Genomic DNA, 21,687 nt, shown 5'->3' on the forward strand with positions numbered 1-21,687 from the left:
AGTTCCTTAGGGCCAGTAAACAGTCTTTGTGCAAACTGGAGGCGGAAGGCAGCCACCCTGCTGGCTAAATGAATGAGCCCCTGCCCTCCCTCATCCTTGGGAAGATGAAGAACTCCCTGAGGAACCCAGTGAAGTCGATCCCAAAAAAAATCCACCAGCAGAGCTTGAAGATTGGCCAGCAGGCCTGGTGGGGGATCGACACACGCCAGTTTATGCCACAGGGAGGACGCAGCCAGGTTGTTGATGATGAGAACTCTACCTCGGTATGACATTTGAGGGACCAGCCACATCCATCTGTTGAGTCTCCCCTTCACCTTTTCCAGCACACCATCCCAGTTCCTTTCTTCAATAACACTGTCCCCCAAATGCACACCGAGGTATTTAAACCCGCCCGTCCCCCAGGCCAGTCCATCAGGGAGTCTGGGTTCTTCACCTTCCCAGTCCCCGAGTAAAACTGCTTCGCTCTTTGCCCAGTTTACCTTTGCAGAGGATAAAATGTTAAAATCATGTAAAACATCAACTAAAACATTTACATCATCTTGAGCACTGATAAGAACAACAAGGTCGTCTGCATAAGCAGAGACATGTAATGGGGCAGTACAATCTGGAACATAAAAACCCTCCAGTCCCTCCCTCAGCTTACAGAGCAGGGGCTCAATGGAGAGTGAGTACAACATACCCGACAGTGAACAGCCCTGTCAGTAGTATATATCCTACACCTTCTGTCAAACACCTCTGTGAATGATTTATGACCCCTTGATTTATGACCCCTGATTTATGACCCAGGTGACAGGTCAGTACAGGATGTCCTTATATGGGCTTCCCCTCACACCTACACCCCACCCCTGACACCCTCACCCCCCAACATATTGGGGGTGTGTTGTGTTTGCATGTGTTATTTAAAATGACCCTGTGGATTTCTATGGCTAAACGCTTTTTAAAATGTCTACAGTGTGTGTAAATCAGTCTCTTTTAAGAGAATCTGCAGTTACACCAACTATTAGTTCTGAAACCAACGTTGCTTTTGCGCCAAGGAAGAAACGGCGTGGTAAAGCATTTGGTAGCAGCCCTCGCGAATATTTTAGGGATGTTAAAATTAACCTGTTTGATTCTCGGGCTTATGACTGACAGGTCAGTACAGGATGCCCTTATACGGGTTTCCCCTCACACCCACACCACACCCCTGACACACCCACAGCCCCCCATGTATATATAGTTAGCTTGAATCCTGTGTTTGTGAGAAAGCCTATACCGACACTATTTGGAAGTCGCAATGGAGTCCTACATTTTCGGTAAGTGTTTAAACTACAGATTTCTACCTAATTTTTTGTCAGAATTTCGGTGATATAATATTTTCTTACCCACTTAACAGGGTTTATCTTGTCTAGGTACATCTGAGTTAGAAACCATCCGTGCCATTAGGAGCATTGAAGGTTTATCACAACTTTGTGAAGGTATGACTCTGCTCTTTATTATTTTATGTGTCTTTTTTGATTTTAGTTGTTATTCATGAGATTATTTTTTCATTTCTTCAGAAACTGTGGATGCTACGGGGTATTTAAATCCTCTTGGTAGGTTGTCTGATACATCTTATAACTCATGGTGTTATATTTTGATTGTGTGTCGCAATAGTGTGTAATTTATATGTTCTCTGTAGTAGGGTTGACACGTTTGGTTGAAGAAACAAATCTCTTAACACCGCCAGGGTTTGAAGTTGTTCCCGGCACCTCTGCCGTTGTTGAACCATTGGATGCTACGTACGCCAACAACGACCAAGCGCCGCAAACATTTACGCCGTGTTTAACAAGCAGTCCTACCCGATCCAATCAAAGCGTCCCAAGGGACATCAGGGTGCCTGTTCCACAAGGAAAACGTGGTAGTTTTGGATCTGGTGGTGCTCAAACATCGCGCTCAAGTAGTGGTAAACGTCTTAGATTGGACGATATCCACAAAACAAACGGTAATAAAAACACAATTAAATATTATTTGTATTATTTATAACATGAGGTTTGTGTGTTAACGAGTGTTTCATTATTTGATCTGTTCATAGATTTGGACATTTTCGATCTGTCGGTGTATGAGGACTGTGTTGATCCTGGTCTGTGCGCCGCTGGATGGTCTGATGAGTTATTTAAAACATGGAATGATAACAGCTTTACAGTAAAGGAGGACAACGGTGCTGCTGTTGTGCCGAATGATGTGTTAAATGATGCTCTGATCGAACCTGGGGACTCTGTTACGGATGAAATAAAATCCAATCAAGATCACGAACAACAACAACAACAACAACAACAACAACAACAAAACCAGGTGGGGGGTTGTAATTGTGCTAACAACCCTGTTGAGCTAATAACGTTGATGAGACAGATGTCACAGGAGATCGCTAAAATCTCTATTGAACAGCGTAGGCAGGCTGCTTTAAACCGCAGGCGTGACAATATTATTCAGAAACAGGTTGAACGTATTGAAGCCTTGTGTAAAGAACAAACAGCTAATGCCAATTTAGTTAAGGATATTCATGGTTTGTGTAAGAAACAGGTTGCGCACAGTGAAACAGCGTTAGAATTGTTGTATAAATTAAACAGACTTTTGCAGTTAAAAAAATCAACACGGATCCCTGTTGCAGGGCCGTCTTGTAGATAATAATAGTTAATATTATAATTGTTATTATTATTATTATTGTGTTAATAATATACTGTGGTTTTTTTTTTTTTTTTTTTCAAGTATGTGTTAAATAAATCAAATCCGAGTGAAAAAATGCTTTGTCTTATGGACGAATATGATATGGGTATTGAATCGCTTAGCAACCAACAAGACGTAGACATACAAGACAGCGATAACAGTAACGCACATGGCTTATCACAAATTACACTGGACGAATGGTTGACAAACACTAGTCAAACATCACATACACAACCGGTTAAGCGTTGTAGATATGATAGTAGTGGCGAACAATCAACAGATTTTGCATGTGATGACGCAACATATGATGCTTGGGGGCGGTTGTCTCCATGTGAAAAACTACACTGTCTTATCGAAGAATGCGACATGGCTATAGCAGACCTAGAAAATGATATTCAAAATAATACACAACACATAAACAATGAACAAACAGGTAGTGCTGTGACAACACCTAGACATTCAGCATTTGACCCAACAGCTCCTAACTTTGGTTTATCTGACGGTAATATAGCAGAATTGGTGAGAAATGGTGGTGTTGTAGACGATTATACCATAGTGTCTAGGAATCGGTTTAACAGCGTTGTGCTTCACCGGATGCTGAATTTACATGATGCGCCATCCACAGACATAGCTTCATACACGTCCTATATACACGATGTGTTGTCAGAAATTGTGTCATTCTCCAGGGTCTTGGCTGGTGATGGCGGTGTTGTCGACATCACCCTAAGAGGTAGTAGTTTAACATCTGATGTAAACACGGTGTTGTCTTCAAGGGATGGTTACAGTGTAGACAGATTTTCAGACGCTATTGAAAGGGTTATGCAGAGCAACAACAGTATTAAAACGGATGAGAGTTTGGCGCTGACTGTCTCGATAGTCGTGGGTAAAAATGGTGGTGTTCGTCGTAAGGTGCGTGACCTAGCACACGATCAGGTGATCAAAAGGAACAGACTGAATCTTTTCTGCCCAACAAACATCTCAAACAATCTGTGTTTTGCAATCTGCATTGCTCTTTTTCTGAATCCGCATGTACCACATAACACGTTAGAACCTATAGCCGAACAGATACAGATAAACATTGGCTACACACGTGACCATAGAGTAGGTTTTAATGATATTGGTCGTTTTGAATATAAGTATGGTATTAAAATAGTTGTGTTCCACAAGAGTCGTTCGGGTAAATTAGAAAAGTACCAAACCAAAGACAAACCACATACCAAGACTGCGTTTCTGTACCTCCATGACGGTCATTATTATTTGGTAAAAAATTTGAAAGCGTTCATGGGGGTGCCGCATGTTTGCACGTTTTGTTATACGGGCTACACTAACGCCAGAGATCATAGCTGTAAATATAGTTGCGATGTGTGTCAAGATGCGATGTGTCACAAACACCCCAGGCGTGTGAAATATTGTGATGACTGTTCGCGTTACTGCAAGTCTGTCTATTGCTATGAGCAGCATAAGAAACAAAAACAACAGTCTATTACAGGGGTGATAGCATCCTCATGCAATCTAACTAAGTATTGCAAAAAATGTGGCCATCGTTATCACGTAAGTTTAATAAAACCAAAACCCCACAAGTGTATGTCGGGTCGTTGTGTTCATTGTGGTGAAGATTTAATATCGGACACCACACATGAATGTTACATACAGCCGATCAAAATAAAAGAACCCAGTAATTCCTACATCTTTTTCGACTTTGAGACACGCTTTGAAAATGGAAAGCATGAAGCTAATTTTGTCTGCGCTATTACATATGATGGTACAGAATTCACTGCAGAAGGGTCTGACTGCATAGAAAGGCTTATGAGAAAGTTTAGACAGCTCAAATATCAAGGGTACACATGGTTAGCACACAATGCGGCCGGTTTTGACAATTTTCTATTATTGGAATATTTTTCTAGTGTGGGTGTCGCTGTCAAAATCACCATGATGGGGTGTAGACTGATCTCCATGTATGATGAAACATACAAACAACGTTACATAGACTCATATTCATTCATTCCAATGCGTTTGGCTAAAACAACATCAGCCTTAAATCTAACATGCTCCGAGAAAGGACATTTCCCACACAAATTCAATTTAAAACAAAATGAGAACTATGTGGGGCCATACCCTGAAAAGGGTTTTTATGGTTATGACACTATGAACGACAAAGACAAAAAAGAGTTTGACGAATGGTACGACACAGTCTCAAACGGTGTTTTTGACTTCCAAAAGGAGTTGTATGTTTACGGCAGGAACGACGTTGTTTTACTGCGCGAAGCATGTATCAAGTATCGCGAAGAATTCATTCAGTGCACAAAGCTAGACCCGTTTAATTATACGACATTAGCATCATGTTGTATGGCAGTATACAAAACACATTTTCTACCAAAAGACACGCTGGCGCTGACACACAACAACGCATACATTAACCAGCACAAGACATTCTCTAACGTCTCTATTGAATGGCTTGAGTATGTTAAGCATGTAAGAGATGTTGATGTGCACCACGCTTTAACTCACGGGGAAATGAAGTTTGGCGCATATTATGTGGATGGTTATTATGAAAAAGATGGTGTGCGAAAAGCTTTAGAATTTAATGGTTGCATGCATCATGGTCATGAATGTCGTTACAACCCGAACCAGTGCCATCCTATGTCAAAGGTCTTGTATGGTGATTTGCGAATGCGGTTTGATACCAAGGTGGAGACGCTTGTTCGTGCATATGGTCTAGAAGTTGAAGTGATGTGGGAATGTCAGTGGGCATCTGCTAAGAGGGATGATTTGGATGTTGCCACGTTCATTTCTAATTACACAGCTCCTGAAAGGCTCAAACCAAGAGACGCACTTTTTGGTGGTCGAACAAATGCGTATAATTTGTATTACAAAGCAAAGGAGGGTGAGAAGATTAGATATTTGGACTTCACTAGCTTGTACCCATTCTGCCAGGCCCGGAAGAAATACCCGGTAGGGCACCCCCAAATATTTTTCAAAGACTTTCAACCTCTTGAGGATTACTATGGTCTAGTCAAGGCAACAGTATATCCGCCAAGAAAACTCCTCCACCCTGTTTTACCATATCGTTGTAATGGAAAGTTAATGTTCCCGCTGTGCCGCACATGTGCCGGGCACGAAAACCAGTTGCGTTCGTGTATGCATAGTGATGAAGAGAGATCTATAACGGGGTCATGGGTCAGTATTGAACTAGTGAAGGCTGTTGAGAAAGGGTATGTAGTTGCAAAAATCCACGAAGTTTGGCATTTCCCAGACAGTTCAGAGACGTTGTTCTGCGAGTATGTAAAGACGTTTTTACAGTACAAGCAGGAGGCCAGTGGTTATCCAGCACATGCTGTCACAGAGGAAGAGAGGGCCGAATACATCAGGGATTATTTTGAAAAGGAAAATATCCAACTGAATCCTGACAAGATATGCCTTAACCAGGCGCGTCGTTCTATTAACAAATTGTTGTTAAACAGTTTGTGGGGGCGTTTTTCAATGAGGGAAAACCTGCCCGTGTCTGAAGTGTTAACGGACCCTGAACAGTTTTCACAACACATCTTTGGTGACGGCTATGAGGTTAAACACTTTTCATTTGTGTCCGACACCGCAGCATTGATTCAGTGGTGCTATTCGGCTGGAGACAGCTGTCCAACACGCGATATTAATGTATTCCTCGGCGCATTTACAACAGCTCACGCTCGTTTAGAATTGTATAATCTAATGGATAAATTGGGAGACAGGTTGTTGTATAGCGACACTGACAGTGTTATTTTTGTTTCTCGTGAAGGTGATTGGGAACCCCCTCTGGGGCCTTATTTAGGCGATTTGACAGACGAGATTGGTGGTGGTGATTACATTACAGAGTTCTGCTCGGGAGGTCCTAAGACGTACGGTTATCTTACAGCTGGCGGTAAAACATGCATGAAAGCAAAGGGCATTACGCTAAATTCTGAAAACTCAAAAGTTATTAGACTCGACACACTTATTGACCTTGTTGATAATTATGTGACAAATCGCGATACTAGCCGACACATACTTGCTCGCGCTGACGGCATTGTGAGAAATAAAAAGAACCTCACGCTGAAAAACAAATCAGTAGTGAAGCGGTTTAAAGTTGTGTACAACAAACGTGTCCTGTTGCCTGATTTTTCAACACTTCCTTATGGGTACTAAAGACGGTCGAGGTGTGATAGATGTTGACGGGTTTGATTTTAGATTACAACACCCATTTTCGTGTGTAATAAGCGGACCATCAAATTCCGGAAAAACTTTTTTTGTAAAACAGTTGATTGAGCGTTCTGATGAGTTGATTTCAAATAAAATAGAAAATATAGTATACATTTATGACTGCTGGCAACCCCTTTATGATGAAATGTTAAAGATAAGAAATATTATTTTTGTTCAAGGGATACCAACGTCGCTATGTGACGACACACTTTTACCGCTTAACAGAAATAATTTGTTAATAATTGATGATGTTATGAAAGATGCCAGCAATAATGCCGAAGTGGAAAAGGTGTTTACACAGTATGTACATCACAGAAATTTAAGTGCCATTTACTTAATGCAAAATTTGTTTTTTCAAGGAAAGTCTAGTAGGACAATTAGTTTGAACACAAACTATCTCATATTATTTAAAAATCCTAGAGACAACAATCAGGTTTGTGTATTAGGTAGACAGATGTACCCCGGCAACACCAAATTTTTCATGGAATGTTTTCAAAACGCTGTTAGCAAGCCCTTCGGTCACCTTTTAATTGATTATAAAGCTAAGACTCCTGAAAATTTTCGTCTCAGAACAGATCTGCTTTCAAACACGCCTGTTGTTTACATTCCGAAAATACGCAGATAGATCAGTATGTCGGACAGACTATATAGAAACCTGCCGCTTCTTAAACTTTTATTTAAAGCCACACCAGCACAGAGACGTGTTATTTTACAAACGGCGTCTAATGAACTTATCTTAACTCTGTGCGAGGTTGCCCTTAATGTTCTTAATGGCACCGTGCCTCTCACATCAACACAATATCGTGAGTTAAAGAAGAAGAAGTCTGAAATTAAATTTATCGCAAATAAAAAGGTTGGTGTTTCACGGAAAAAGAAAATAATTAATCAGAAAGGCGGCTTTCTTTTACCATTGTTAAGCGTTGCTTTACCATTTATAGCAAGCTTGATAGCAGGGAGATAAACTGAAGACATGGAGTACGCTGAAAAATTATTTTTGGTACCTCAGCACCAGTTGGATAAGTTAAAGAGTGATAACAGTCGGGGCGCTGTCAGACAAATTGTAGAAAATGATTTGGACGTGTCGATCAGAGATATTTTGGCCAGGAGGGATCTCGACCCCCACGAGAAGGCCAAACTTTATACATCCGTGTTACAGAGATATTTAACCATCGCTAAACATGGTGATATGGAGACCAATACTTTAACATTGTCATTGCCGCCTGCGGATACTGTTAATAAGGAAATAAATGTTGTCGATCAGACTGGTAACAAACATTCCATAACCGATGATGTTCTTAGAAATGTATCTTCGCGAAGCAGACAGAATGTTCAGTATGTTTTAGATACAATGTCTAAATCAAAAGATGTGTCTTCCTGGAATGAATTAGGAGAATTTGTCTTAAATGGACGTACGATCCCAGGGTCACATATTCTGGACTTGGTGAAAAGCATCACCACCGCACACCGTGTTAGCGATGATCGTAGACCTCGGGGGTGGAGCGAGTTTCTAGAGGCTTTTGCTGTTTTAAACATACCTCTTTCTACCATACCAAATAAGTTTGTCAGACAAAAAATTAATTTGTTAAAAAATAAAAAGTCTGCTGATTATGCTACACCAGTGAAAGACACTTTGCAATCGTCTGTTAAGAGTGTTGAACACCCCAGATTTCTCTCCCCCGTTTTAGACAGAAGTGTTTGGTTAAACTTCTAACTGTTATATATTTTATTTTTATTTTATCTGATGTGTGATTGTTTTGTTTACTTGATTGTTTTGAATATTTTTCACAATGTTTGAAAAACTGTCATTTGTTGTTTTATTATTGTTACATGTATATTTGTAAATAAACGAACCAGAGTTGAAAATCTTTTTGAAAATCAGTGTTTTTATTCGTCAGCTTTACACTACACAGGGTTATACAATAAACATCTCTCCTTTTTGAACATGTTGTATACAAATAAACGACCTGTTCTTACAAACACACGGATACAAATGTTTCACAAAGGTTGAAACCATATTGTCATTTTTAGTTAAATTAAAACCATATTTTGACATCACTTCTTCATAATTACACAGTCTAACCATGTGGTATAGAAAAAACACACAATGTTGACCGCATGTGGTTGATGTAAAATCTTGAACTTGTCTGGTAGAATACCTCAAAGTCGTGCATGTTGTTTTAAGGAAATCACTAATAATTTTAGGGAACTTGTCATAGGTAGGTGCATTTCCAAAACTGTCAAAAAAACACCCGACACGGTCTTCACTTATGTAGATAGCAAGCCAGTGTTCGCCAGGAAGATCAGATGAGTGTGTATTGACAATAGCCGTCACAGGTAATTTCCATATACCATTTGTTGGTAATTGGTCACATGCTAACACACCGAGAAAATGTGTGTTAACAGCCACTTTGTCCATTACAGCAGACAGCTCCAACGTATTCATTAGTAATAATCCACTAAAACTTGTCTTCGGTTAGAGATTTCAATGATGCTGTCAAAAACAGCATACACAACCAAATTTACAGTATGCGGGAGCGGCTGTCTGAAACGGACCTCCAGTCTAATATTACCTGATTTGACCAAAGACACGTGTTGACCGCATTCTTCATCAGGTGTGAGGTTAAACGCATACAGAGTGTAGCCCTGTAGGAAATCCTGCCTATCAATTGGCAATGCCTGGTTTTTCAGATGTCTTCCAGATGCAAGCGCTAACTGGAAGAATTCGCGCACGGCGGAACCAGTGTGGAAATCGGGTTGGTGTGGTTTGGCTGGAAATTGTTGGCCGTCTAAATAGACCGCAAGAAACTCCAAGTTGTAATGTTTAAACGCGAAGGGGTTTTTATTATAGGCGCCTGTGAATGCATCATTATCAACCATGGCTATTATCATAGACTTAGGTAGAGTCCCCAAGAACAAATTTTCTTGGTTAGAAACACGTGTTCCAGCAGGTATGGAAAAATTTTTTAGACACACTCGGTCAATGGGGTATTTAGCCGTTGTTGACAACAATGTCTGGGCATGACCCAACCTTACAGCTGGTGACACAGATACTTTTTTGACAAATAACGATGCAGAGAGAATATTCACTTTGTATGCTAACGCGTCATGCCGCATTAGACAGAAATCATCCTTATTACGTGTCATGCGAATTTTTATATCAACACCGTTAAGCATCAATTTCTCCTGAAAAAATATGTCGCTATGAATCGGGGTCAGCAGTTCTACCACATTACTAGCGTTTGTAAATGCGGCCCTCTTTGCCAAACCGCGATTGTTCCTTGCGGGGTTTGTTTCATCCATATGCCCTGCAGTGTCCAGATAAAAGAGGCCTGCAGAGAAGACAGTTTCCAGGGTGTCCCGACCATAGTTGGCGAGACATTCTATCATGCTACGGTATGGGTAGGTACTTGAACTCTGTGATACCAGCCTGTCTCCTAGGGACACGTCGACCTGTGAAAATATTGTAGCTCCAGGATAGTTTATCAACCCCACAGCGGCTCCGTCATCAATGTCGCTTCCGTCAGGTTTTGTGATTTTAAGACGAAGGTATAATAGTGTGTTATTTAGATCCATATAATCTTCACCATGGCCGGCTATGAAAAACTCCAGTGGGGCAGTGTCGGATATTGCTGACAGCGGCGGAATTTCGACATAAGTGTTTTTCTCAATAGCGGTTTGTGTTAAAGGTACTGTAAACAAGTCCAGTTCTGATTTAATACACTCCTCAGACATGCGATGAAGTAGAGCCATGATCAGAAAATGGTTTTAACAGGTTTCCTACAGGTCGAGGTTGTTGTCTGCTTCCCCTTACTCTTTCTTTTTGACACTATGTGTTTTTTCATCTCAAGCTTGGTTTTCTTAGCAGGACGGCCACGCCTCTTACCAGGGGGTCGTTTCACAGATTTTCGAGCCATCACCAACATACCCGACCCATCTTGATTGTGTGCCATCATACGCGTCAGACCGTTACTGACAACATCGCTTACAATGTTTTTAGCAGCTGTTTTTAGATGTGGTTTGGCTATATTAAAACCCTTCTTGAACAACGGTATAGCCATTCTGAATAAATTTCTAAAAATCCCACCAAATCCCGCACCATACATTGTTGGGCTACCTGTATAGCCGGGCATGTGGCCTCCGGCCTGACTTTGATAGTAAGAAACGTAACGTTCAGGATCCATGGCCAGTCTGTTGAAAGATTCCATTTTCAAAACCTAATTCCTTGTTTTACAGGTCTAAAGTGTAGCTTTACAACCACTTTTCCATAAGAAAAATTTACGTGCTGGTTCTGATCGGTTTTCACTTCTATAGCGATATCGTTTATCTGTGATTTTGTTGTCGACACGTAGTGTGGCTTACTGTATCTAACTGTGACAATATCATGGTTGTTCCCTGATATATGTACACATCTTAACAGAGGTACAAAACTGTCACCAATTAATTGGTAATCAACAATGTCTGTGTAAACAAACATTGAGTAGAAACCACCATAGATGTCGACAGGGTGTGGCGCGTACTCTTTTTGTACGACATCCGGGTCATTTGTTTTAACTACACACTCTAGTATCACACCCGGTTTAAAACCCAAGATGATGGCTAGTTTACCATTAAATATCAAACCGATATCAGATAACGTCTTAATAAATAACCTGTGACTTATTTGGTCATAAACAAGACCTATTGAATGGTCTGCTAGATGGATATTAATCTCAGCAACTAATGCCGGTATATGGTTATAATACCCTGTAGGTAGTGTTATTTGTGTTGTTTTGCCAGATTTTTTATCAATTACGCTAAATGTGGCATCTAGCTCACAAAAGGTTGTCCACGTTCGTGGGTATTGAAACTCTATCACCCCTACTTCCCAGTCACCTTTTAGATCGATTGGTTTCGCTAGTTTTGTTCTATAATTAGAAATTTGATTATCGGGGTATACCGACATAGACGAATTGCTCGGCAGTGTGACGCAAAAACCATTGTCCCCCATATTTGTCCTTTGATGTAAATGAACTAGTTCACAAAGTACAACACCTTTTAAGGCCTTTGTATGTCCACAACATCATTTTCAGGAACCCAGCTGTTAAATTTTAATAAATAAATAAATAAACGGGTGGTTGTCGTCGGATACATTCTGATATAGTGAAAAACTCCTGTGTATAGTTCTCCTCATACCCCTTTGTAAACGGACCCCTGACTTTAGAAATACGCACAACGTCACCAGTCTTGTACTTAAATATGGTTTTCTTGTCTAATTTGTTTCTCACACCATACAGCGTTTTAAACACGCTAGATTCGTTTTCTTTCGTCACATCAGCTGGCTTGGTTTTGATACTACGGTGGTAACTATTATTGTAACCGCTCATAATATCTTGTAAAACATCAATGTACCTTTTGGAGTTTACAGCTGTTAGATAACGCCACATACGACTTTTTAGCGTTCTATTAAACCGCTCTATGACACTGGCTTTTAGCTCACTACCTGTAGCAAAATGTGTGATTTTGTTTTTTGATACTAAATTTTGAAAATGTTTGTTGAAAAACTCTTTACCCCTGTCAGTCTGTAACTTTTGAGGAACTCTGCCTTCTTCTAATATGTTCGCAAATGCCTTTGAGACTTCTATACCAGACTTATTTTTTAACAGTCGAGCCCACGCATATTTGCTGAACACGTCAATACATGTCAACATATATTTATATCCGTCATTTTCCCTAGAATACGCACTCATATCAACAAGATCAGCTTGGAATTGAGCGTCTATGCCATATACTATAACCCGGTTTCTTTTGTAATTATGTCGTATGGGTTTGTGGAGTGTGTATGCATCCTCTCCAGATAACCAGTCTGAAACCTGTTGATCAGACAGACACAATCCTGTATTCTCTAAAACACCCCGTTTCAAACGATTTTTACCGCCTAATGAACCAGAATTAGACGGCGTGTAATAGACCGTTCTCATAAGATTTGATGTGTCGATAGATGACATTGTTGAAAATAATGACCCCAGATTTGTTTGACTGTTTTATTCACAATGCATCGATGAAATCTAAAAAGTTTGCACACACATCTACATTTTTCTCAACTAGATATTCAACAAATGTTTCAATCACTTTACAAACATCAATTGGTTTCTTTGTTGAAAGTTTTATCACACAAATGTCTATTATATATGTACATAGACAAAGCACATAACCAATTTTTACCACATTTTCACTCTTAGGCATGAGAGACAGTAATTTACTAATAGTCACAAGGGTTGTTTCGTCAGAATCTATACATAACTGTGTCAAATGACACCAATCATGCAATGTTGATTTAACAATATTCATTTGGTTCTTGAAATTTTGTAAACGTTTAACATTGACATCATACACACTATTAATGAGTGTAAAATCATCCACACTATCGTCAATACATTTATACAACAAACGTGTCAATTCGCAGTTCACACGGTGTTTCAGCACACGCTTTGACAGACTTTGGTGTCCGCAAACTATCCCCATTTTCACTTAAACAGCTCTGCAAGTCTTTGAATCACCTTCCCAACAGTCAACGGCATCGCTGACAAACCGTTCAGAGGTTTGATCAATCAGGCTTTCTCTTAGTTCCTGCAGCTTTTCCACAATGTACGGCTCGCATTGTAATTCACAGACGACTGTTTCAACACATCCTTGAATTTTTAGAAGGGGTAGTTCTATTCCAAAACACTTTAGAAGCCCAGCTATGGCATGTTTTAAGGCGGGCGTGAACAATGTCCTTGTTATATCTTTATAGTATTTTTCAAAAAAGAAGATATCAGGTTCAAACAGACACGAATGTCGAAGTTGACTAGGGTGATCCACTTCACAACCAAGACATGTTTCCTTCAGCTTGTTGTTTATGATGTGTTGTAGGATTACAACGACAGTGGACTTTATCAGTTTTAGCGCCGTAGAGCTTACTTGCCCGTCCACCACATCAATCGGAGCAGATATAGCGTTGTCTTCAGGAGCTTCAGCGATTGTCAGTTGTCTAGCCATCAACGTTGCCAAATCATCCACCGGGTCTTGTCGAAAAACATGCGGGTTCGCAATGTCCACACAACTGAGATCATCACCATATTGACCCAACAAACTGTTGTCTGATACCGCTTTGGCAACCGCCGTCGATTCACCATAGCTGTAGTTTACAAACCCACGACCCGTGTCAATCGGCGTATATTCAATGTCCGACAGTCGATAATTTCCACACCACATAGGTCCGCGGGTGTCGGGATGGTCTGCTGGAAGTATATCCTCAAACATGATGGCTTGCGTGTTGTTCGTGTCTTGACTTCGTGTGGTTTCAGTGTCGGCTTATGTTTCTTTTAACAGACATCACTGGAAGGCGTTGATCCACTTTTGACCATCCCACAAACGTCATAAGCCCGAGAATCAAACAGGTTAATTTTAACACCCCTAAAATATTCGCGAGGACTGCTACCAAATGCTTTACCATGCCGTTTCTTCCTTGGCGCAAAAGCAACGTTGGTTTCAGAACTAATAGTTGGTGTAACTGTAGAATCTCTAAAAAGAGACTGATTTACACACACTGTAGACATTTTAAAAAGCGTTTAGCCATAGAAATCCACCAGTGTCAGTTTAAATAACACATGCAAGCACAACCCACCCCAACATGTTGGGGGGTGTGAGGGTGTCAGGGGGTGGGGTGTAGGTGTGAGGGGAAGCCCATATAAGGACATCCTGTACTGACCTGTCACCCGGGTCATAAATCAGGGGTCATAAATCAAGGGGTCATAAATCATTCACAGAGGTGTTTGACAGAAGGTGTAGGATATATACTACTCCTGTCGGATCCCTCTAAAAACTTTAAAAGGAGCACATAAACCACCGTTAACTTTCAGCACACTCTCAATGTCACCGTACAGAACCTTGATCATGGCAATAAAACCAGGGTTGAACCCAAAGCTCTCCAGAACCTTCCAGAGATACCCGTGTTCAACCCGGTCAAAAGCCTTTTCCTGGTCTAGAAATATGAGACCAGTCTTTAACCCCAATAGCCTGGAGACGTCCAAAACATCACGAATTAAAAAAACGTTGTCAAAGACAGACCTACCGGGTATACAGTACGACTGGTCAAAGTGAACCACCTGCTCCATCACCTTCGCCAGTCTCGAGGCCAATGCTTTCGAGAGCAGTTTACAATCGGCGCACAGCAGAGACACGGGGCGCCAGTTCTTCAGTTCGGACAGGTCCCCCTTTTTCGGCAGCAGCGTCAGCACCGCCCTCCTGCAACCCAAAGGAAGCTTTCCATCACGTATGCTGCACCCGAGGACCTCCAGCACATCCTGGCCGATGACCGACCAGAAAGTCTTGTAGAACTCTACTGGTAGGCCATCAATGCCAGGAGCGCGACCATTCTCCATACCATTGAGGGCCTCATGCAGCTCCTCCAATGAGAGTTCAGCATCCAGCTGCGCCGCTGCCGATTGCGACAGTCTGGTCATATTCCTGAGGAACCTGTCCTCCACCTCCTGCGTCGCCGTGCGCTCGCTCTCATACAGCTTTGAGAAAAAGCTGACTGTTCGCTTGCGAATGTCAGCAGGATCATTAAGGAGATCCCCTGATTCTGATCGCACAGCGTGCATGTACCGCTTCTGTCCATTTCTACGCTCAAGACTAAAGAAGAACTTAGAAGGAGCATCCAGTTCATTCACGCACTGAAAGCGTGAGCGGACCAGCGCCCCCTGTGCTGTTATACCCAATAAATCAGCCAGAGCAGCCTTCTTTTTGTTGAGAGCTCTAATATGCTCTAAATCTCCTGTGGTCTCCGCAAGACCCTGGAGCCCCACTATTCCAATCTCCAGAGCTTTAAGTGACCTAGTAATGTCCCTCGTGACATTGAGAGTATACTGTTGACAGAATAATTTAACATTGGCTTTGGCTACGTCCCACCATTGCTGAACAGAGGTAAAATCATTTCTCTTTGCTCTAAAAACAGCCCAGAAAAAGGTAAAAGACTCTTTAAAATTGGCATCTTCTAAAAGCGTGGTATTAAAATGCCAGTACGCACTCCGCGGCTTCACCTTTGTTTTTAAGATAGTTCCCTGGACCATAGAGTGGTCAGAGATTCCTACCGGGGCAATAAAACACCGTGTAAAAAGAGATCGTTGGTGTCTAAAACAATAAAAGCGGTCCAGTCTGGCCAGCGAGAGCATGTTATCTTTACTGTGGGCCCATGTGTACTGTCTTTGTTCATCATGGAAACTTCTCCAGACATCACATAACTCATGGGCCTCCAGCATCTCGCAAAGACGCTTCCGTGAAGCCGCGTGAGGTTCGCCATGATTCCGGTCTGTTTTGTGTGCTGTACAGTTAAAATCTCCACCCAAGACTAAAAACTCTGTGGAGTCACAACTTTTTAAAAGAGAGCTCAGTGCGTCTAAAAACAGTAACCTCTCAGCTCCTAGTGTTGGAGCATAGACGCAGATAAAAACAAAAGTGTCTTCTTCAAAGACAGCCCTCACTTTTAAAAGTCGTCCCTTTAAAACTTCCTCCACTGTATAAGAGACCGGAATAAAAGACTGTGAGAAAAGGAGTGCCACCCCACCGCTAAGGGATGAGTTGTGGCTTAGAACAGCGAGCCCACTCCACTCCTTCGCCCACTCAGCAGCATTTTCCACATCACTGTGGGTTTCCTGCACAAAGACAACATCAATACGTTTGTGCTTAACCAGCTCATAAAACTTTGCCCTTTTCTCACAGTCCCTTGCCCCATTAATATTTAAGGTGGCGATTTGAAAACCTTCCATTAAAAAAGGTAAAAAAAGAGGGGACAAAAAACAATCAGAGATAAAAGTCTGTTCAGGAGTCGTCTTCACACTGCACTTTGTTCAGTTTGGTCAGTAACTTTTTTAGTCTAAACGTCTCCTGCTCCGTAAAAACCCCCTCCCTCCGCAAGTGTTTGACGTCCCGTATAAACTGAACACTGTCTGGGAAATGTTCCTCCACCCTCACACCCTTCTGTCCTTTAGTAACTCGTAAAAACTTTCTAATTTCTTCAACAGTGTACAGTTGAGGCCTGTTCTCTTCCTGGGAGCACACAGACCATCCCGAGTCAGAGAGAGAGCCCTCACTGTCCGAGTCTCTGTCCTCCACTGCCGTCACATCTTGTTTGGCCTGTTTTTTTCCCTTTCCCTGGCCCCTCTTCTTCCTCTTATGAGGAATTTTAAAAACGGACTCAACCTCCATCAGGTTTACTCCTCCAGCCTCCTGTTCTGCTTCTCGGGCTGGAGCCAGTTCAGAACAGCTGTGCTGCACCCCTCCGTCCCTCTCCTCCACGTAAACACCACCAGAGCCCTCCCCACAAGGCCCCGCCGAAGAGGGCCCCACCTCGGCCGACACGGCCTCGGCAGCCACCCTAACAGCAGGCCCCACCGAAGATGACCCTACCACAGCCGACGCGGCCCCAGCAGCCACCCCAGCAGCAGGCCCCGCCGAAGAGGGCTCCACCGCTTCCGACGCGGCCCCGGCAGTCACCCCAACCGCAGGCCCCGCCGAAGAGGCCTCCACCGCGGCCACCACGGCCCCGGGAGACACCCCATCAGCAGGCCCCGCCGAAGAGGGCCCCACCACGGCCGACGCGGCCCCAGCTTCCACCCCAACAGCAGGCCCCGCCGAAGAGGGCCCCACCACGGCCGACCCGACCCCGGCAGCCACCCCCACAGAGGGCTCCGCCAAAGATGGCTCCACCACGGCCCCGGCAGCCACCCCAACAGAGGGCCCCACTGAAGAGGGCTCCACCACCGCCAGCGCGGCCCCAGCAGCCACCCCAGCAACGTTGGACCCTACGGAAGAGGCCTCCACCACGGCCAACGGGGCCCCGGCAGCTCCCCCAACAGCAGGCCCCGCTGATGAGTGCTCCACCACAACAGCGGACCCCACCGAAGAGGGCTCCACCACGGCCAACGCGGCCCCGGCAGCCCCCCCAACAGAGGTCCCCGCCGAAGAGCGCTTCGCTGCGGCCAACGCGGCCCCGGCAGCCACCCCAACAGAGGGCCCCCCTGAAAAAGGCTCCACCGTGGCCAGCACGTCCCCGGCAGCCACCCCAACAGCGGACCCCCCCGGTGGTGACATTTTACTGTTCGGGGTCCGTGCAGCCGGCCAAGCAGCAGTCGCAGGGGGGAAGACCACCGCAGGCCCCGACCGCTCAGTACCCTCTGTCCCCTCAGTACCTGTATTAACTCGTCCAGGGCAGTCACGAATAAGATGTCCGACCTGTTTACACCCAAAACACTTCATAATATTTTCAGTCGAAGCAAACACTGTATAAACATAACCATCCACTTTAAACTTCAGGACTAAGTCCAAACTTTCAGCTCCTCCATTCAACACCATGAAAACAGATCTTCTGAAAGACACCAAGTGTTTAAGTAAGGGCGACTTACAGGTTATGAGGATCTTCTTGATCGGGGAGACGAGCTTCCCAAAGCGGGAAAGCTCCTGAGCGATGTGTTCATCTTTAATGAAGGGAGGGACGTTGGACAAAATAATCCTTTTGGACGGGGTACTCAGGGGCAGCACAGGCGTGAACTGGTCATTAATAATTAACCCTTTTTCCACCAAAACAGCCGCGAAATGCTCGTTAACCAAAAACAAAACAAACGCGTTGCTCATTTTCGAGATGGAAACCATGTTCTCGTGGCCGACGACATCTACCGCCGCCGTACCACACTCTTCCATACTCGCCCGGCACTCCACCTTCACCGCGTGCCGGCGGGTCAGACTCTCACACAGCAGGGTGTGGGAGGACGCCATGCTTCCGCCAAACGCCGACAGCAGACTCCCCCACAGGCCCTAGCTCCACAAACACACTACCAAACACACCTCACACACGCACACTCACACAAACTTCAGAAAAATCTGAAAACAACGCACACGCACAAAAAAATTGGCAAAAAAACGCCAACCGCTCTCAATCACAACGCTCCGCTCACTCCAACGCTCACGCTCGCGCATGCGCAGAGAGAGAGAGAGAGAAAGAGAGAAAGAGAGAGAGAGAGAGAGAGAGAGAGAGAGAGAGAAAGAGACAGAGAATGAGGGAGAGAGAGTGAGAGAGAGAAAGAGAGAGAGAGAGAGAGAGAAAGTGAGAGAGAAAGTGAGAGAGAGAGAGAGAAGAGAGAGAGAGAGAGAGAGAAAGAGAAAGAGAGAGAGAGAGAGAGAATGTGCTGAGGGTGATATTATCATTATTTTATCTATTTACCTCTTCCTAATACTGATTTGAAGGCAGTGAAGTGGCACAGGACAGGCGTATTAAAGTCATCTACTTTTATTTATCATTTATCACTTTAATATGAAAGCTATCAGCCCTAAACACTGCAGCGGGAAAAAGACAATGAGGAGCTGGAGGATTCAAGCAGGAAATATTTTCAGTGCCACCCAGCCATGTACAGATAATTATACCTCCACCATATAACCGCCCCAGTAATAACCACCCCAGAAATATCTGCCCCAGTAAGGAATTATGGGACAAATCAGATTAAAAGAGTGAATAGAAAAAAAAGCCTTAACTTTTAATGGAAGTCAATGTAAATAAAATATTTTATTCAGAATTATTTTGGAGCATTTCTATTGGTCCATTCATCAGGAGAAGAACAGCTGCTGTCAGATGGTGTAGTAAACTGAACGTCCACAAACATGGAGATACAGGTTTTGAATTGGACAGTGACGATAAAAGGAATAACTATTGACCTGTGACTATTGTACACAAGGGAAAAAAATAGAGGATGTAATATAGAAATCATTATATAAAACTGAAGAAATCACAGCAATGTGATCTAAATTACAGCAGTATCTTGAGATGGAGAGGAAGAGTTAATAAAAAAATGATAGAGATCACAATGTGCTCCTAGATCGGATACGTACCTGATTCATGGGCCTGGAACATGAATGTGAACAGACAGATCAGACTTTTTGTCTGCACACAATGCGTCTAGAGCTTTTACCTCAGCCAACACCGGCAGCACAGCGTCCCAAACAGCACCAACACGCTAACAACAACGCTCCCTACATAGTACACTTCACAGATTATAAAAACTACTAAAGACAGGAAGCTTATAGCTGATTATAAACATTTTACATGAGTGTAGAAAGCGTTATTTTGTGGCCTACACTGTGCACTACATAGTGTGGAGGAATTCTTGTACTTGTCAACTGTTGGTGACTGAGGATAAATGTGTCAATTTGCACATGGTGCCGTTTCAAAGAGAGAGGAACGTGAACCGTGAAGATCCACAAAAAATCTGAACTGATGAATGATTCTTGTAATGTGAATGTAGCCTAGACCTTAGGAGTTTACACAGTTCTGATGTTGCCTTTATGTGCCCCATTATGCAATGTTTACCATGCCCCAGTCTCATATAGTTTTTTCAGCCGACTCTCTCCTTGTGCTCTCTCTTTATAAGATGAAAAATTACGTTATTAAATAAATACAGTGCCTGTCTCATCCCATTTTGTGCACTTTTCTCACATGGGATTATTTTTTAAATCACATTTTCGTTGTGATATCTGTGTTTCTACGTTTGTTTATCCACATAAAATAAAAATGAACATAGAGCACATTTCTTTTGACAGAAGTGGGTGCAATGGGCAGTGAGACTTGTTTTTGACGTGTCCCGTCTGGAAGGTTTGATCACTCCGGAGTGATCAGCGAATCCCTGGAGCTAAGCAATTGTTTCAGATTATCAAGCCTTATAAGCTATTATAATTATATTTAATAAATGCTTTTATGAAGCATTATTAATGCAGCACACCTAAAAGCCAATAGGAGCCCTGGCTCCAGTCGCCCAATTCTGTTAATACACCCCTCGCCTCATGCTGGGAACTTCATGAGGGAGGCGAGGTGGGACGGAAATATCCATGTTAACACATCCAGCATCACGTCTTAAAACCTAATGAGTAGAAGTAACAGCAGCAATTTAGAGAAAGGAACATCAAGGACTGAGGAGAAACTATTTAAGCCGCCTGCATTCAGACATAATTATGTGGAAAATGGCGCGACAGGAGTTTGCAGCTTCCCTCGTCTTAATGAGTCTCACCGACTCGGGGTGGAGAGGTAAACAAAGGCAGTAAACTCCAGCAGTCAGACGTGATTCAGAGGAACTCTCTCTTCTTCACGCTCTGCTTTGAAAGCGTCAATTCAAAGAGAGAGGTTTTTTATTCAATTTTCTCTTTCACTTGGAAGTCTCCTATTCATCAATCTGCTTTTTAATCAGTCCTCTTTCATACTCTCTATAAGTATAACTTTAAAATGACCTCCTTGTTTCTCCCCTCACTGTCCACTCTCTCAGCCCCACTGTCCACTCTGGTCTTTCTGTAGTTCTACACTTCCACACTGTAGTTCTATACTTCCACACTGTAGTTCTTCACTTCCACACTGTAGTTCTACACTTCCACACTGTAGTTCTACACTTCCACACTGTAGTTCTTCACTTCCACACTGTAGTTCTACACTTCCACACTGTAGTTCTACACTTCCACACTGTAGTTCTACACTTCCACACTCTAGTTCTACACTTCCACACTCTAGTTCTACACAAACCCTGTGTCTACTCACTGTCCACTCTGGTCCTTCTGTGGTTCTACACTTCCACACTGTAGTTCTACACTTCCACACTGTAGTTCTACACTTCCACACTGTAGTTCTTCACTTCCACACTGTAGTTCTACACTTCCACACTCTAATTCTACACTTCCACACTGTAGTTATTCACTTCCACACTGTAGTTCTACACTTCCACACTGTAGTTCTACACTTCC

The 21,687-nt window shown here is 43.0% G+C and overlaps 2 protein-coding genes across 3 annotated transcripts in view; one reads left to right on the top strand and one right to left on the bottom strand.

The window, feature by feature from the left end:
- macrod2 (mono-ADP ribosylhydrolase 2) overlaps positions 1–21,687 on the bottom strand; it is a 1,000,902-nt gene that overhangs the window by 588,454 nt on the left and 390,761 nt on the right. The window lies entirely within an intron of this gene.
- LOC136705150 (uncharacterized) lies at positions 750–6,727 on the top strand. Its single transcript, XM_066678416.1, has 9 exons — positions 750–1,292; positions 1,389–1,454; positions 1,536–1,571; positions 1,706–1,960; positions 2,051–2,594; positions 3,369–3,615; positions 5,371–5,566; positions 6,455–6,577; positions 6,693–6,727. Exons 1-9 carry the CDS (start codon positions 1,274–1,276, stop codon positions 6,725–6,727), a joined length of 1,521 nt encoding a protein of 506 aa, XP_066534513.1. The 5' UTR covers positions 750–1,273.

The sequence above is a fragment of the Hoplias malabaricus genome, chromosome 8, assembly GCF_029633855.1.
Source record: "Hoplias malabaricus isolate fHopMal1 chromosome 8, fHopMal1.hap1, whole genome shotgun sequence".
Classification (NCBI taxonomy): domain Eukaryota; kingdom Metazoa; phylum Chordata; class Actinopteri; order Characiformes; family Erythrinidae; genus Hoplias; species Hoplias malabaricus.

What these genes read in the sequence shown, in the direction of transcription:
- LOC136705150 (XM_066678416.1), top strand. An exon ending in GTGACCTAGCACACGATCAG is followed by an intron (nt 3,616 to 5,370) that starts GTGATCAAAAGG and finishes TTTGATACCAAG; the next exon opens with GTGGAGACGCTTGTTCGTGC. An exon ending in GTATTACAAAGCAAAGGAGG is followed by an intron (nt 5,567 to 6,454) that starts GTGAGAAGATTA and finishes TTTCTCGTGAAG; the next exon opens with GTGATTGGGAACCCCCTCTG.